General features: G+C 46.8%; 1 protein-coding gene across 5 annotated transcripts in view; it reads left to right on the top strand.

Moving 5' to 3' along the window:
* SEL1L3 (SEL1L family member 3) overlaps positions 1 to 15,466 on the top strand; it is a 104,590-nt gene that overhangs the window by 29,017 nt on the left and 60,107 nt on the right. For all 5 annotated transcript variants that reach the window (XR_007458073.1, XM_049631868.1, XM_049631869.1 and 2 more), the window contains exons 6-9: positions 1,108 to 1,166; positions 9,010 to 9,142; positions 10,969 to 11,101; positions 12,622 to 12,762. Coding sequence is in view for 4 of the 5 variants with exons in the window: in XM_049631868.1 (XP_049487825.1) it covers positions 1,108 to 1,166; positions 9,010 to 9,142; positions 10,969 to 11,101; positions 12,622 to 12,762 (466 nt within the window). In the remaining variant the exon portion in view is untranslated. The remainder of the gene's footprint in view (positions 1 to 1,107; positions 1,167 to 9,009; positions 9,143 to 10,968; positions 11,102 to 12,621; positions 12,763 to 15,466) is intronic.

The raw sequence follows: 15,466 nt of genomic DNA, 5'->3' as shown, positions 1-15,466 counted from the left end.
GATATTCCTGTTTTACCACACAGAATCCACCTCTGTGGCGGGACTTACCATACTCATTGCTTTGGCCAAATGGACAAGTGACTTAAAGCCAATGGCTGGTTTAGAGAAACCACTGGTTTGAATCCTTTTCTTCTCTGACCTGACATGTTGCATATGGCTGAAGTGGGTTGGTCTTTCAGTGTTAGTTTGTCTTTCGTAGACACTGTTGTAGCCACACCTTTGAGACTCTGATCAGGCCAGCACATGTTTCGTCCACACTCGCTCTGTGCCAGTACTAGGGGAGTAGAAGGAGCCCCTTAGCTCCAGGGGCTTATGTCGTCGTAGTAGTCCACGGCTCAAGAAGAATATGGGACAGCCAGCGACCGTCTCCACAAAAAACATGGTCCCTGTTGAAATGCCAGTGACAATTCTCAGTGCTTGGGAAGAGAGTGGGGAATAGCAGTGCATGAAAAATGCTCAGCACCAACTTGTTTTTCCCCCCTAAGGATCTCATGGAATCAGAGTAAAAATTTTTTTATTCAATTTGGTTAATATTTATTTATTTATTAGAGAGATCGAGAGAGAGAGAGAGAGAAACAGAGTGCGAGCGAGGGAGGGGCAGAGAGAGAGGGAGACACAGAACCCAAAGTAGGCTCCAGGCTCCTCAGAGCTGTCAGCACAGAGCCCGATGCAGGACTCGAACCCACAGACCCCAAGATCATGACCTGAGCTGAAGTCGGACACTTAATCGACGAAGCCACCCAGGCGCCCCCCAGAGTAAAATTTCATAAACTCCTTATATCTTACCCATTTCCTGGTCTTTCTTTGCAACAAACTTATGGGCACAGATACACCCAACGAAGCTTTGGCTTGTAGCTTGGAAGTATCTGAAACCTACTGGGGGAAACCCCACGATGGATATTGTGACCGTGTGAAGTCACTTGGAGAAATTAAATTTCTTAAATCTTACAATATTCACGGGGCTAGTAAAGTGTTAATTTTACTTCTGCAGAAGTGGATCAGGCGAGAGAAAATGCAGCCCACCTTATGAGTAATTCGTACCCAGGACTGTATCTATGACGTGAGGTGTTGGGGCATAACTGATCTTGTGTGTTTCTCCCAACACAGATAGTGGTAGCCACCAGCCTTGGACAGGATTTGAAAAGCTACCATAATCAGACCATTAGGTAAGTGCAATATTTTTCTCTTTATTCAAAATGTCGGTTAAGGACTCAAAAATCTTCATACGTTAGCCTTCAACCCCCATGTTTTTCCCACATCTCCGTATTCAGCTTTTGTGGCTGGTCTGCCCTGTAGCCAGCCTTTGTATTTTTTTTTTCTGTCCGCAAGCTCGCCCCATTTCCCCCACAACATTTTTTTTTTCCAAGCAAGAGAAACTGTTCCTCTCTCCAGATCTCCTGGTAAATTCTTCCTTTCGTGGCACTTGATAATTCATTTTCTTTGAAAATTGTCTTCTATGAAGGCTTCTGAAAAATAAATCAAGGTATTAACGTTGCTTATTGAGAATGGTTGGTAACTTTGGCCTAGTATAAAACATAAAAGCAGACAGCCCTCATATTTATGTTTATGATCTGAATTTGAAATGCACACAACGATTGGTATTGCTGTAACTTTTCATCTTCCTGTAACCATTCCCCGCAAGAGTTACAGAAACTGAGAAGGGGGTCCTTTGCTTCGCATTTCATAATTTTTTAATTTGCTTCAGCATCCTTGTCTAATAGCGGGTTTTTCTGGTGGCAGAACCATGGGGTAGCCTCCTTTAGGGACTCAGGGTGCCTCAGCCTCGCTAGACAACATATATACAATCAAATGCTTAAGAATAAGTGTAGAGAATAACAACAAAAATTACCAGCTGTATATGTATGATTTATGTATGCGTGTATATTACACATGTACCAGCTTTATCTGTATAATTAAAAAAAAAATGTATCAGGCACTTTGGCTGGGGAAGGAGGACTCGTTCCTCCTCGCTATTGTTGTTCTACAGCAGGCAGGCAGCTCTCTCCGAACGGGCTCGTTCGCTCAGACTCGTCACACAGTCCGGATGTTCCTGGAAACCAATTGTTAAAGAAAGGAATATAAGGAGAGCTGGGGACAAGGGAACTGAGGGGGGGCATACAATATGCCCTACTTCCCGCCCCCCCTCCCCATTCCTGTTTACACTGAAGTCAAACCGATTGCTTTCTGGCTCTGGGCACTTAGAACAATTCTTATTTTCACGGCCGGATTAAAGGATTACCGTTATAAGGAGGGGCTAAGGAGGTGTTACTCCTCAGCTTGCAAGGAGAAGGTCAGGGGCGACTTGATAGTTTTATTGAGACAGAGAGGCTGATGCCTAAGAACAGAGGGGAGGTCTGGAAAGGGTACCAAGTGGATTCAGAGCAGTCAGAAGGAGTTCAGCAGACGTGAGTTTTGTTGTACAACAGGTGGCCGTGGGACCTCCTCTGAAGAGTTGGGGAATAGGCGAGGCCTGGGAGTTTGTTCGCTGCAGAGAAACAAATGATGTGTGGCTCTTCTGGGAGCTCCTTCTAGTGCCCTGCTCTGCCAAGTGAGCCCCAGAAAAGGAGGGCTTGCATTTTGGGATGTGAAGTGTGAAATAGTACCTTCTCCTTTCTCTCCCGACACCCGCCCACAACCCCAGGACCTTTTGGACAAAAGATTGATTTTATAGGCTCTTTTTCATTCGCTGTGTAAGGGCTTCCTTTCACTTTGCATCTCAGGGATCTAGATGCTGGCACGACTGAATGGTAGACGGAGGGATCGCAGGGTGATCTGGAGCTGGGACCGGGATGTGGAGAGAGAAACATAGGCCTTCCACATAAAATTTAAGGAGGTGCCAAAAACCTCAGTAGTTGTATTAGTTTACTAGGGTTCCTGGAATAAAGCCACACAAACTGAGTGGATTAAACCACTGAAAATTATTGTTTTGCAGTTCTAGAGGCTAGAGGTCCAAGATCACGTGTCAGCTGGGCCGTGCTGTCTCTGAAGGGTCTGGGCAGAGCTGTTCCAGGCTCTGAGGCTTCCAGGCCTCTCTTCAGCTCTGACGGCTCCTGGGGCTGTGGCAGCAAAACCCCAGTCTTTACAGGGTATTTTCCCTGTGACGGGGTGTGTGTGTGTGTGTGTGTGTGTGTGTGTCTTTGTCCATATGTCCCCTTTGGACAAGGCCACCAGTTGTATTGGACTAAGGGCCCATTCTGCCAGTGTGGCTTCATCTCAACTAATTACATCTGCAATGACCCTATTTCCAGATAAGGTCACCCTCCGAGAGACTGGGGGTTCAGACTTCAACCTGTGAATTCGGGTGGGGACAATGACACAACTTAACTCATAACAGTAATCATGATAAATACCACTTAACGTAATATGGTGAGAAAGAGAAATTAATGGAAAGAATGCGCAGTGAACGAAAAATAAAAGTTTTGAGTAAATACAGAATCCGTGTGATCACATAAGCATCCAGAGAGGAAGACTGATTTTCAGGTACATACCAATTCAACATGCCCCTTAAAGCATTGCAGTGATTCCTTACCTGGTGGTACAGGCCGTCCCCAGACCCAGGAATGCTCCCTGTCACCTCCTCAGCTGCCCTGCCTGTATTCCCGGGACCTCACCCATCAATAAGAGAACTAAAGAGGGGCGCCTGGGTGGCTTGGTCGGTTAAGCGTCCGACTTCGGCTCAGATCATGATCTCACCATCCGTGAGTTCAAGCCCCGCGTCGGGCTCTGTGCTGACAACTCAGAGCCTGGAGCCTGCTTCCGATTCTGTGTCTCCCTCTCTCTCTGCCCCTCCCCTGTTCATGCTCTGTCTCTCTCTGTCTCAAAAATAAATAAACGTTAAAAAAAAAAATTAAAAAAAAAAAAAAAGAGAACTAAAGATTTAATGTCGTGCCTACCCGGGATTCCTGTGGTTAGATATTTGGAATCTCATCCATCAGAGAGATCTCTGGGCCAAGCCAGTGAACTAAACATCAGATATTTTATTCCTTTCTTGTCATGGAAACATAATGATAGCTGCTATCCCATAAAGGTGGTGTAGAACGATTAGTAATTAAGTGCTCGGAAGCACAGCGCCATACATGAACGAATGGCTGTCAGTAACACTGGGTGACAGGTAACAACTTCAGGCCTGTACTGTGTTTATCCTTCCTTCTTTCATTCATCCAGCATATTCTCATTCGTCCCACTGTGTCCACCATGTACCTGACACAGTGCCGGCCTCTGGGGATAAAATGATGAACGAAAAGAATACAGTCAGTCCCTGCCTTCAAGGAGGCTAAAAAAAAAAACAAAAAAACAAAAAAACAAAAACTAGTGGGGGAGACAGATCCTAACTAAATTCACAAATAAATTTAAAATTGCAATTCATGGTGAATTCTGGGGAAGTGATGACTATAGGGTGACCTGAGGGGAGACAGGAGGTCAGAATTTATGGCAGGTCCCCGGGGAAGTGACATTTGAGAGCACAGCTAATTTGAGGCTCTGAGTTCCCCTATGAAAAAACCCTCGAGCTGGAACTGTTTTCTAATTCTGAGTGAGGTTTATTTAACGACATCGGAGATTCATCTGGGCTGCTGGCGTTCTATAGTAATACACCAAGACACTCTCCTATGTCCAGATAAAAGTAAAGATAGTTTGCCAGTGTGTCTGAGGTTTCCAAAAGGGGTGGTCTGGGCTTTGGAACTGCCTAGCTCAACTTTTACGTCAGTGAAATTGATGGCCTTCAAACAATGCACGCACAGTACAAGGAAGCTCTTGGCAATCTTTGGGCAGCCACTGAGAATTTTGGAGGAGAAAAATGTGGAGGCACCAATGTGGATGGAGACTAAACTGGAGAGATCTCTTATTTAGTTGTTCTTTGGGGGTTCCCAGACCCAAAACCGGGATTGAGGAGGTCTTTGCCCCCTACCACCACCAAGCAATTCTCAGACACCAGCAAAGTGTCTGAGAATTCAACTCCGTTACGACACTGTCTATCTGGAGATCGCATCAGATGCCACAGGGTAAGGGTCAGTCCTACAAGACTGTCCCTACCCCCACTTAAGATGCCAGTTCCAAGCTCCAGGCTGCAGATTGGAGGTTCCAATGACCTCCTCTGTAGGTTCTTTTAATTTGCTACAGCAAATCAAACTCAGAACTCAGGGAAGCACTTACGTAAATTTACTATTAAAGGATCTGATATAGGATACTAATCAACGGCCAGGTGAACAGATACATAAGGTGAAGTCTGGGGAAAGAGCACAGAACTTCCACGCCCTCTCCAGGTATGTCACTTTCCCCAGCCTCCATGTGGTCACCAACCTTGAAGCTCTAACTCAGTCTTTTATGGAAGCATCATTACACACTCAGGATTGACTAAGTCATTAGCCGTTGGCTGGTTCAACCTGCAGCCCTTCTCCCCTCCCTGGAGGTTGGGGGATGAAACCAAAAATTTCAGTCCTTTAACCACATGGTTGGTCAATCTGGCAACCAGTCTCTCTACCTTTGGATGGAGTCCAAAAGGGACCTTCGTTGATGTAACAAAAGAAACCCTTATCACTTTCAACACGTAGGAGATCCCAAGGGTTTGGGGAGCATCATGAGCCAGGAACTATGGACAAAGACCAAATATATATTTCTTCTAAATCACGATGTCACAGTTGTATTGTGATAATGATCTTAAAAGCCCAAAAAATTACAATCCAGTACCATAGGGACCAAGTAGTTTATTGATTGGTTGAAAAATTTGAGTTAAAGCGAAGATCCATTTGAAAAGACACTTAACTATAGGGGCACCTGGGTGACTCAGTCGATTGAGCATCTGACTGCTGATTTTGGCTTGGATCATGATCCCAGGGTCGTGGGATCAAGCCCTGCATCAGGCTCCACTCTCAGCGTGAGCTTAAGATTTTCACTCTTTCCCCTTCTACCCCTCCCCTGCTTGTGCTCTCTCCCTCTCTAACAAATAATTTTAAAAAGATACTTACCATAAACGTTTTATTTTAATTAAAAAAATAGAAGTGTATATCCATCCACCAGTCTTTCCAGATAGGGCCTTTCCTTTGTTACAAATCTACCGATTGGAGTTTTTTGTGCGTACGGTCTTTCTTACATAGGTGGCACTCAATTTATCTTTCTTAACAAATGAAAAAAAAACCAAACAAGCAAAGACCCCTGTGAAACTATCAGAGCCAAAATACATCTAGACGTCTCCCATTTTTTTTCTAATCCTTTACAGTTGTCCTAATTCCACACTTTTTAAGCAACCATGACCATTCTTTTCTGAGTCTACCCAAAATACTCAGCTTAATTGTTATAAAGGAGCAACTCTTTCTTCCTGCTCATATTTTATTGGAGAACATCATAGTTAATCAAATTGTATAATTACAATGACCATCCAATCGGCACGGCCAGGTTTGGCAACAAACACTGCTTACTCTTACTCAACCCATAGTCCTACCAAGTTGGTAGCAAAAGTCCACCAGTGAATGAGGTTAATAATAATAATAATAATGGTCGTTAACAGTGATGGCGCTTACTCTGTGCCAGGCACTGTTCTAAATGCTCTCTTTAAATTTTAGTTTATCTAATCCTCACAACGACCCAGTAGGTGGGTACTATTATCACCCCGATTTAAGCCATGAGAAGACTAAGGCTCCCGAGAGTAGGCTGCAGCCAGTGAGCACCCAACACGTTGCAGGGATGGTGCTCAGGTGAGCCGATGAGTTGGTTGAGCCGAGTGCCAGAAGGAGCTTCTATTAGAGAAGCATTGCTCTGTATCCCTCCAGTGCCAGGCACTGCGTTGTGAGCGTGGCTGGAATGTTAAGTCATTCTACAGTCTTGAGAAACGAAATCAATCCACGGCTCTCAGAGATAATAACTTTGCAGTCCCACTGGAAAAGAAAGGGAAGGACCATCATCGTCTCACAGCCCTTCAAGCCTGAGCTCTTCTGAAGAGAAAAATACCGGAGACGAAGCCCTTCTTTTCCAGTTTAGCTGCCTTCTGTAAAGCTAATGTCTAAGCGCTCACTTTGTGCTGCCGTCACTTGATGGGGTCAGAGAGTCTCATTCCTTCCCGCTTTTGCCTTCCTTTCTGGCCAGGTGCACTTGTTAGGGGTCAGGTTCCTGGCTGACCGTCAGTACATCCCCTCTCTGGGGTAAGCCCAGGTTGCTTGGCTCCTGTGATCCCACCGCTGGTGTCTTGCTCCATCCCTGTTGGCGTCACCCTGGCCCATTGCTCTCGCGGCCCGCCGGGCTTCTGGAGGCTTGCCTGGCATTTTGTTTTCTTTCCATCTGCTTCCGTCTGCCCTCTGCCTTCCCTGGCTCTTTCCGCTTTGCCTGGCTTCTCGCTTGATGCCTGTCTCGACCCCCTTCCCCCAACCTGCTGTCCACATATGCTCTGGTGGCACCTTGTCCACCTGTTCCTATTTTAGTTTTTAGTTCTTAAATAGGTAGTAAAGGCACATGTTTTAAAAAGCAAAACTAGGGGCGCCTGTTGGTTAAGCGTCTGACTTCGGCTCAGGTCATGATCTCACGGCTAGTGGGTTCGAGCCCGGCATTGGGCTCTCTGCTGTGAGCGTGGAGCCTGCTTTGGGTCCTCTGCCCCCCTCTCTCCACTCCTCCCCCCACTCACTCACACCCTCCCTCTCAAAATTGAACATTAAAAAAATAAAAATAAGTAAATAAATAAAACTGAAAACTATATGAAAAGATAGACAGTTAGAAGTCTTACTTCTAGCTCTGCCCTCAACTAATCCATCCTTACTCTCCACACCATGGGGAAATACTCTTATTAGTTTCTTGCAGTATATACTTCCAGAGTTTTTAAATGAAAATACAAAAAAAAAAAAAAAAAGAGAGAGAGAGAGACACGAAAAAAGCCATTCTCCTCTTTCTTGGATAAAAAGTGTACTCTTTGTTTTAAATTTTCGTTTTACCTTTTTTTTTTTAAAGGTTATTTCTTTATTTTGAGAGAGACAGAGACAGCATAAGTGGGGGGGGGGGGTGGCGCAGAGAGAGGAGACAGAGAATCCCAAGCAGGTTTCACACTGTCAGTGCAGAGCCTGATGCAGGGCTCGAACCCATGAAACCGTGAGATCATGACCTGAGCAGAAACGAAGAATCAGATGCTTCACCGACTGAGCCACCCAGGCGGCCTTGTTTTTAACTTCCTGGTTTAGGGATCTCTCCAGGTCAGTTCACGGAGCCCTCTGTCCCTTTTTTAAGCTATATATGAAAGAAAGGCTCACATTTAGGGTCCATTGGTTGGGTGTGGGCTGGTCTTCATTGACAGACATCTGGGATTTCCAGTCTTTGGTGAATGTAAACAGCACTGCAAGGAACAACTTTGTGCATTTGATTCATGCTGGCCCATTGTTCCCTCTATTTCCCTTCTTGCTCTGTTAAGTCTTTTAGGACAAGGTGGATTTTCAGCACGTCACCTGTGCTGACCTCTGGTGTGCGGCCATGCCCTTTGACCTTGCTGTGGCCTCTTCCTCCTCACTCCAAATTTTACCTCGGTTCTTACCTACCAGGATATGTTGTTAATTTTCATTCACAGCCACCTTCTATCCATTTAACAAGTTGTTTGTTTTGTTTTGTTTTTTTCATTGTAGAGCAAAATATTTCCAATTAAGACTAGCGATTCCAAAGAATTCCAATCCCAGACAATTTTACCAATATCAAAAACTGGCAGGTACGGAGTATTTATGGGGGCCAGGCACTCTGCTAGATGTACGCCTTTACATTTCACTTAATCCTCCTAAAAATCTAGTTACTGAGGAACTAATTTCTTCATGAGAAAACTCCGTCTCAGAGAAGGTAAGGGACAGGTCTAAGGTCACACAGCTGGTAAATAGCAGAGTTAGGATCCGAGCCCAAGTGTGCCTGACCCCACCATGGTCTTATCTACTAGAACACAGGTAGGAAGTGAGGCAATTTGGGGGTTTAAGTCAGGAGGGTTAATGAAAGAGTCTCTTTTTTTAAATTTCTGGTTCCAACCGAGATTTCTCTTAATTCTTTGTTTTTCTCTAGCTTCAGGGAGGATTTCTATTATAATGACACTGCTGGGTACTTCATTATTGGAGGGAGCAGGTATGTGACTGGCATTGAAGGGTTTTTTGGACCCCTGAAGTACTATCGTCTCCACACTCTGCACCCTGCACAGGTGAGCCCGGGGCATCGAGAAGTTTCTGGGTGTTCGTGCATGATGGGAGTGTGGCTCAGGGACGTGGAGCCCGGTGTAAATAAAAGATTTACCCAAGCCGGACCTCGCATCGGCTCTGTCATCACACACAATTAATATGGAGGCTTTTCCCCCAGCAAACTCGATAATAGATTTCTGTTAAGGTTTGGTTCATTTAGTACTCATAAAATGGAAACCATTTACTTCCTCTGTTTTAATAACTACTAGCTTAATTATAGAGTAGATTTTTATCAGGCTGTTGCCTATCCAGTGATTAAGCTAATGAAAGGAGAGAATCTTAGTTATTTGGTAAAGCTTCTTTTATGTGCTATTATTTAAAGTATCAGAGGAGACACTCTAGCAAATTAAAATCTTGGTTCTGTTCGCTGGTCTCTTCAGAAACGCAGGCCCTGGGTCCCCACTGGGGTGGCTGGCTGTGGTTGTAGAGATTGTGGAGGGCTGAATCTACTGCACGCTGACCCTCACATCCAGAACCTACCCGCAGATGGGATGGTCCAGCTCTCCAGGCCCGCTCCCGCGGGGGTTGGTGCAGGGAGACGGGGATTTCCCACCTTCACGGAGGGGGGTGTTTTCTGCCTTGGTAAGGAGATCACCAGATACCTGAACAAGGTCATTCCTGTGACCCTGCGGGGTGGTTCTGGGAAAAGCAGGAGTCCCTAGGCAAAGTATAGGAAGAAAAACGCGACGCCCTACTATACCCATGGGTGCATCTCACAGCCCCTGTGGACAGACCTCTACGAAGAGGAAAACAAAGAAAGAAATCAATTGATCCATTTTGCAACAAATACTTCTAGAACACCCGCTATGTGCCGGGGCACTGTGCTGGTGCTGAGGCGTCCGAGATGATTAAAATGGTAGCTCTCAAACTTTTTTTTTTTTTTTGAAGGTGGTTCACACAAGAAATCTACTTAATATCATGAACATACATAAGCACACACACACACACACACACACACACACATATACACATATATATATACAAAACCAAATACAAAACCAAAACAAAGATTTTACTAAGAATACATATCTTTCCAATGTTAAATGCACTCGGATATTTTGTGTCCTGCTTCATATAAAAATAAATCACTGCTGATTACAACCTGCTGAAATAATCGCATGCCCCTCCAATGGGTCACAACCTGCATTTTGGAAACCAATAAATTGAGATAAGGCCTCTGTTTTTGAGAAGCTCCCTGTCTGGGCCTCAAACACCTAAGTCAAGAATGCGGTATGTGCTTTAACTCACTTACAAGCACAGTGTTTTGGGGGGCGCTGAGGTGGGAACATCCACCTCCTCACATGCTTGAGGGTGGACTGTTAGGGAAGCCGCCCTGAAGCGTTGACCTTGGATCTGGCTCTTGGGGAGGTGAGTAGGAGCTTGCCAAGCAGAAGAAAGTGGGGGGAGGGTTCCCAGGCAGCGGCACAGCACAGGGATACTTGGTGTCCTTTGGGGACTAGAAGGAGCCATGAACCTAATTGTCTAAGGACAGCGTGCGGCGAGGGGAAAGCAGAGGATGGAGGCCTGGCGTCTGGGAAATCCTGACATTTAAGAAGCTCTGCGGAGGACAAGATGCCACAGAAAGCAGCTAGAGGGGACCGGCCAGAGCTGGCGTGTCCTGGAATTATACCCTCCCTTTGCTAATGCAGAGCGGATGACCTGTGTGCAAAAAGCAAGCCGACTGGTCGTACCAGTGCGAGAAGGCAATCCACCCGAACACAGCCTCGTAGGTATCGACGGGTGTTTGATGACAGCTTGTTGTTCATTCAATTCTCTTGCCTTCTTGTAGATTTTAAACCCCCTCCTTGAGAAGCAGCTTGCTGACCGGATCAAGTTATATTACGAAAGGTGTGCTGAGGTTCAAGAAATAGTGTCTGTGTACATGTCCACGGTACAGCAAGGGGGCGGGAGACCAGAAGCATGTAAGTACTGAGCTGCAGGAGAGCAGTTTTGAGCTCTGTGTATTTGTGTCAGCACGTGTGGCCTCTTTCTAACACGGTTAACGTAGAACATATGTGAGTTGAGCAGTGGGGGCACATATGACCTCGAGCCCTCCACGGATGGGCGCACGAGACAAGTGTGTGTTCCACGTGGATTCCAAGGAGACCGACAGTGACCAGGAACCCTATTCTGCCTCTCAGCTTCCACCATGGGCGACTTAGTTGAGGAATACAAATGAAAGCCTTTTGAGTCTCACATCGCGTCCCTGCCATCCATAATGGGATCTTAGGCTGGTCTAAGAAAATAAAAGTGAATTGGAAAATAAATTAATCATTAGAAATGTTTCCCCATCGGTGCACTTTTGTCTTGGACCATTAATATCTGAATATTAGCTTTCAGAAATGTTGAATAGCGACTTTGTTGTTTGGGGCTCGGTTTTATTTTTTTCATCCCTGAAACTGATCCACTCTCGAAGACCCTGGTCATAGCCAACAGAAGGAATGCTTTTCAGATAGACTGCTTTCGTGCCTGCTCATATTCGCATGGACATCCTTCACTCATGCAAGGTGTTCACTGATTACAAAATTTGTCTCCCAAATGCTCCAGCTTGGGTCTAGCGCTTATCAGTGTCTCTGTGCTTAGACCCTCTTGCCCAATACGGTGGTGCTAGAGTTAGTCACATATGTTCCTTCGGGAAGAGAAATTCCCACGGGGCCTTTGCCATCAGCAAAAGCGAATTGAGTATCACAGTCCTGCCCACGCATCTCAGCCATCTCCAGGGCCGCACTTGCCATTGTAGGCCGTGGATGGATGGGTGCCTCTGGAACATACCTCAGTCAGATAGGGTTCTCATACGGCGGCCTCAGGGAGGGAGCAGAGACGGTGATAGGTAAGTGTGGAAAGTCGGCCCTTCTGCAATTTAATTTAAGAAGAGGCAATACTGGTCCCCAGCTGCTGCTTGTACAGCTGACTCATCCAGAAAATATGATGCTGTCAGAAGAGGGGGAAGATATATAGGAATAGTAATATCCCAAACAGGAAAGAAACTGATTTTGATAACTGATGTAATTTCGGGAGAGATGCTCTGAACTGGAAGGCCATCCTTGCCTGCTGATCTGTTCGGTGGCCTTGGAAGATTTTCCTAACATCCACTGCCTTGCCTCCCTGGGGGACCTTGTGCTTTGCTCCTCAACTCACGCTGCCAACAAAATGGCCTAGATATTGGCCTCCTGGGGAACAGTCCGAGGCCAGCTGCTCATTCTGGAGAATTATTCAACAGCCATCAGCAACTTTGGCACAGTGCCCTCGGACGTGGCTTTGAATGTGTGACCTCGAGGCAAAGGCATCGGAGCCAATTTCAAATCCCTAATGCACCCAAACCAACATCCAGTAACATAAAGTCTGACCTCTTATTCCTAGTTCCTCTTAGGGAGGAGGGGTTGAGAAGGATGAGACCTTTCTTCTCCTAAGGGGAGTGCTATCTTGTGTTTCCCTTGCCCAGGCGACCTCCGGAACTCCTATCTGGACCTGAAGCTCAGGTACGGGAGGCCCTCCACGTGCAGAGCCTTCCCCTGGGAGCAGGAGCTGAAAGACCGCCACCCCAGCTTGTTCCAGACCTTGGTGGAGATGGGTTTGTTGACAGGTGATTGTGTAGGTGCCTTGCCTTTGGACACTGGCTGGGAAGGCTCCCTCTTGGCCACTGTTTCACTCACCCTCTTTGGCGGTTTATGCCTCAAAGTTATTCTTAACCCTAGTGTTCTAGGTTAACATCAGATTTAAATTCTGCCCTTGTGTGTCCACAACCCTCAGGGGGTCTGTGCACATTTCAAAAGCCAAATACAAAAGCAAATTTGGGAATCACTCCAGCAATTCTTTTAAAGCCAAGGCCACAGATGACAGCCTGCAGCCAGAGCCGGCCACCAAAAGTGATTGGTTTGGCACGCACGTTATTGTCCATTTTTTAAAAAAAATTAGTTGCTAGTGTCTAAAAAATGCAATTTTTTTTTTAGCTTTTCTTGAAAAATCCAATGATCTGGCAATGCTGGGGCCTCCATTCCTACATCACAGCAATTCTGGAAGTGAGAGTTGGCACAGGTGTGCTCTGTCCACCCACGGTACCCCCCACCCCCTCCTATTCCAGCACCTTCTGCCTACTTCTTTCATGGATCTTACCTGCCTGGGTCCTTAGGGCACTTGAACTTGAGATCCCTGATTTGAGATGCACACTTTAAGCAGCATCTCGGGAATCTTTACTTCCCAAACGTGGCCAGCTTCTCCTGAGGCCCGTCACAGTTTGTGTGTGCTTAGTAATTAGTGCACTCTGGGGCCACAGGGGATCTCGAAACCATGTCTGTTAGGAAGGGGAGGGAAGCCAGAGGTGTTCAGCCGGGGGAAACTGGTTAGAGGCAACCCGTGGTTTTCCTGGGCATCCAACCAGGACCTTGAGTCAAAGTAGTGCAGAATCTAACTTCTAGTTCACGTCAGGGCCTCCTAAGAATGTCAGTGTTGAGTGGAGTAGATTCCCTACTATAGATAGTGCAAAAGGAATCTATTCTGGCCGGAAAGAATTCGAACCATACAAGATGTTTCCTCTTACGTTCATTCGATACTTGCTGAGCGTCTGACTAGTTACTTGGCTAGGCTTTAAAGATAAGTAAAATAACCCAAGGTCCCTGCCCTTAAGGGACAGACTTGACAAAGAAAAACGGTGATGCATTTTCAGTAAAAATGGTGGGTGGAAGTGATAGAGTCATAAAAAAAAAAAAAAAGGGAGTTGTCAGGGAAGGCTTCCTGGAAGAGGTGGCATTGGGCTTGATGCTTGAAGGGTCAGTAGGTGTTTGCTAGGTAAGCAAGGTAGGGGTTGGGGGGGTGGGAGGCAGAGTAGAGGCAGAGAATGGGAACAGTACAGCATTTTAAATGATGTACAAGGGTGTTGGGAGGCAGGAGAAGGCCTGGAGAGTGATGATTCTGACTGCGGTCCGGACACCGTCCTGAGAGTTTGGACTTCGCCTTGTAAGTGACTGGGGCCTGTTGAACGGTTTTAAGCCGCGGGTAGAGGTGCGATCAGAATTGGGTTTTGAGGTTACTCTGGCAGCAGTGGGAGGTTGGGGGGGAGGTGAACAGAGAGGTGTGGCCTGGAAAGCAGGGAGTCCGTGGCCGTGGTCCAGGAAGAAAGGATGCAGGGGTCAGAGCGGTCGGGACAGAGCTAAAGGCTGTAAAGGGGTTGACTGCTTGGGCGCCGGCAAGGGGGACAAGGAGTGGGGAGGCCGTGTGCAGTCGTGTGACAGCCTCTGCAGCCAGGTGGCCTGAATCCAGCTTTAACTTAGCACTCACTAGCTGTGTGATCTTGGGCGAGTTCCTTCGCTTCTCTGAGCACTGGTTTCCTCATCTGCAAAATGGGGATGATAACAGCACCCCTCTCCTAGTGTCGGGTTGAATGAACCGAGGCACATGACACAGAACAGAACGGGCACATGGGAAGCTCTGGGTAAACAGTGTTTCTCGACCTTGCCACTACTGACATTGGGGCCTGGATGATTCTTTGCTGGGGGCGGGAGGAGAGGCCTCTCCTGCGAATTATAAGATGTGCAGCTACGTTTCTGGCCTCAACTCATTGGACACTAGTAGTACTCCCTCCCCTCCCCTGACCCCCGTCTCGAGTGGCGACAACTAGAAACGTCCCCGTGGTTTGCGGGACGTCCCCAAGGAGGCCAGATTCCTCACAGGGCGAATCACCATGCTCCACGGCAGTGGAATCACCACCCAAGACAGGCCAACGGGAGAGAGGCCTGCATGTTGAACCGTTGAGGCTCAATGGGCCGAGGCCGCATCCGCATCAGATTCGGTTTTATGAGATTTCTGATCCCATTTAAATACCGTTTTGCTGACTGGGAACAGGGGTGAATCATTTTCACCAAACATTCTTTTTAAGGTAAATACTCTCAGTAAGGATGTTTTCGTGTTATTTTTATAGCTCAGAAGTTTTGTTTATGAGAATTTAGGATTGTTATTTTCTCTGTGGAGGCCTGGGGATGGAATCTAAGTAAAAGCCCAAATCATGGGGCTCCCGGGTGGCTCAGTCGGTGAAGGGTCCGACTCGCGGTATCTACTCGGGTCATGGCCTCGCGGTTCGTGGGTTTGAGCCCCATGTCCGGCTCTGCACTGACAGCGTGGAGCCTGCTCGGGATTCTCCCTACTTCTCCCTCTGCCCCTCCCTCGTGCTCTCTCTGTCTCTCTCTCTCTCAAAATAAATAAATAGACTTCAAAACTCATCACGAGCCCTTGAACCTCAGGACGCCCTGGGCTAGGTGTAGGGACCGTGACATTGCCATGTGTTCTGCTTACCC

Source organism: Panthera uncia, chromosome B1 (assembly GCF_023721935.1).
Source record: "Panthera uncia isolate 11264 chromosome B1, Puncia_PCG_1.0, whole genome shotgun sequence".
NCBI lineage: Eukaryota > Metazoa > Chordata > Mammalia > Carnivora > Felidae > Panthera > Panthera uncia.
The sequence above is the reverse complement of the archived record's forward strand: the minus strand, read 5'-3'. Positions and strand labels throughout refer to the sequence as shown.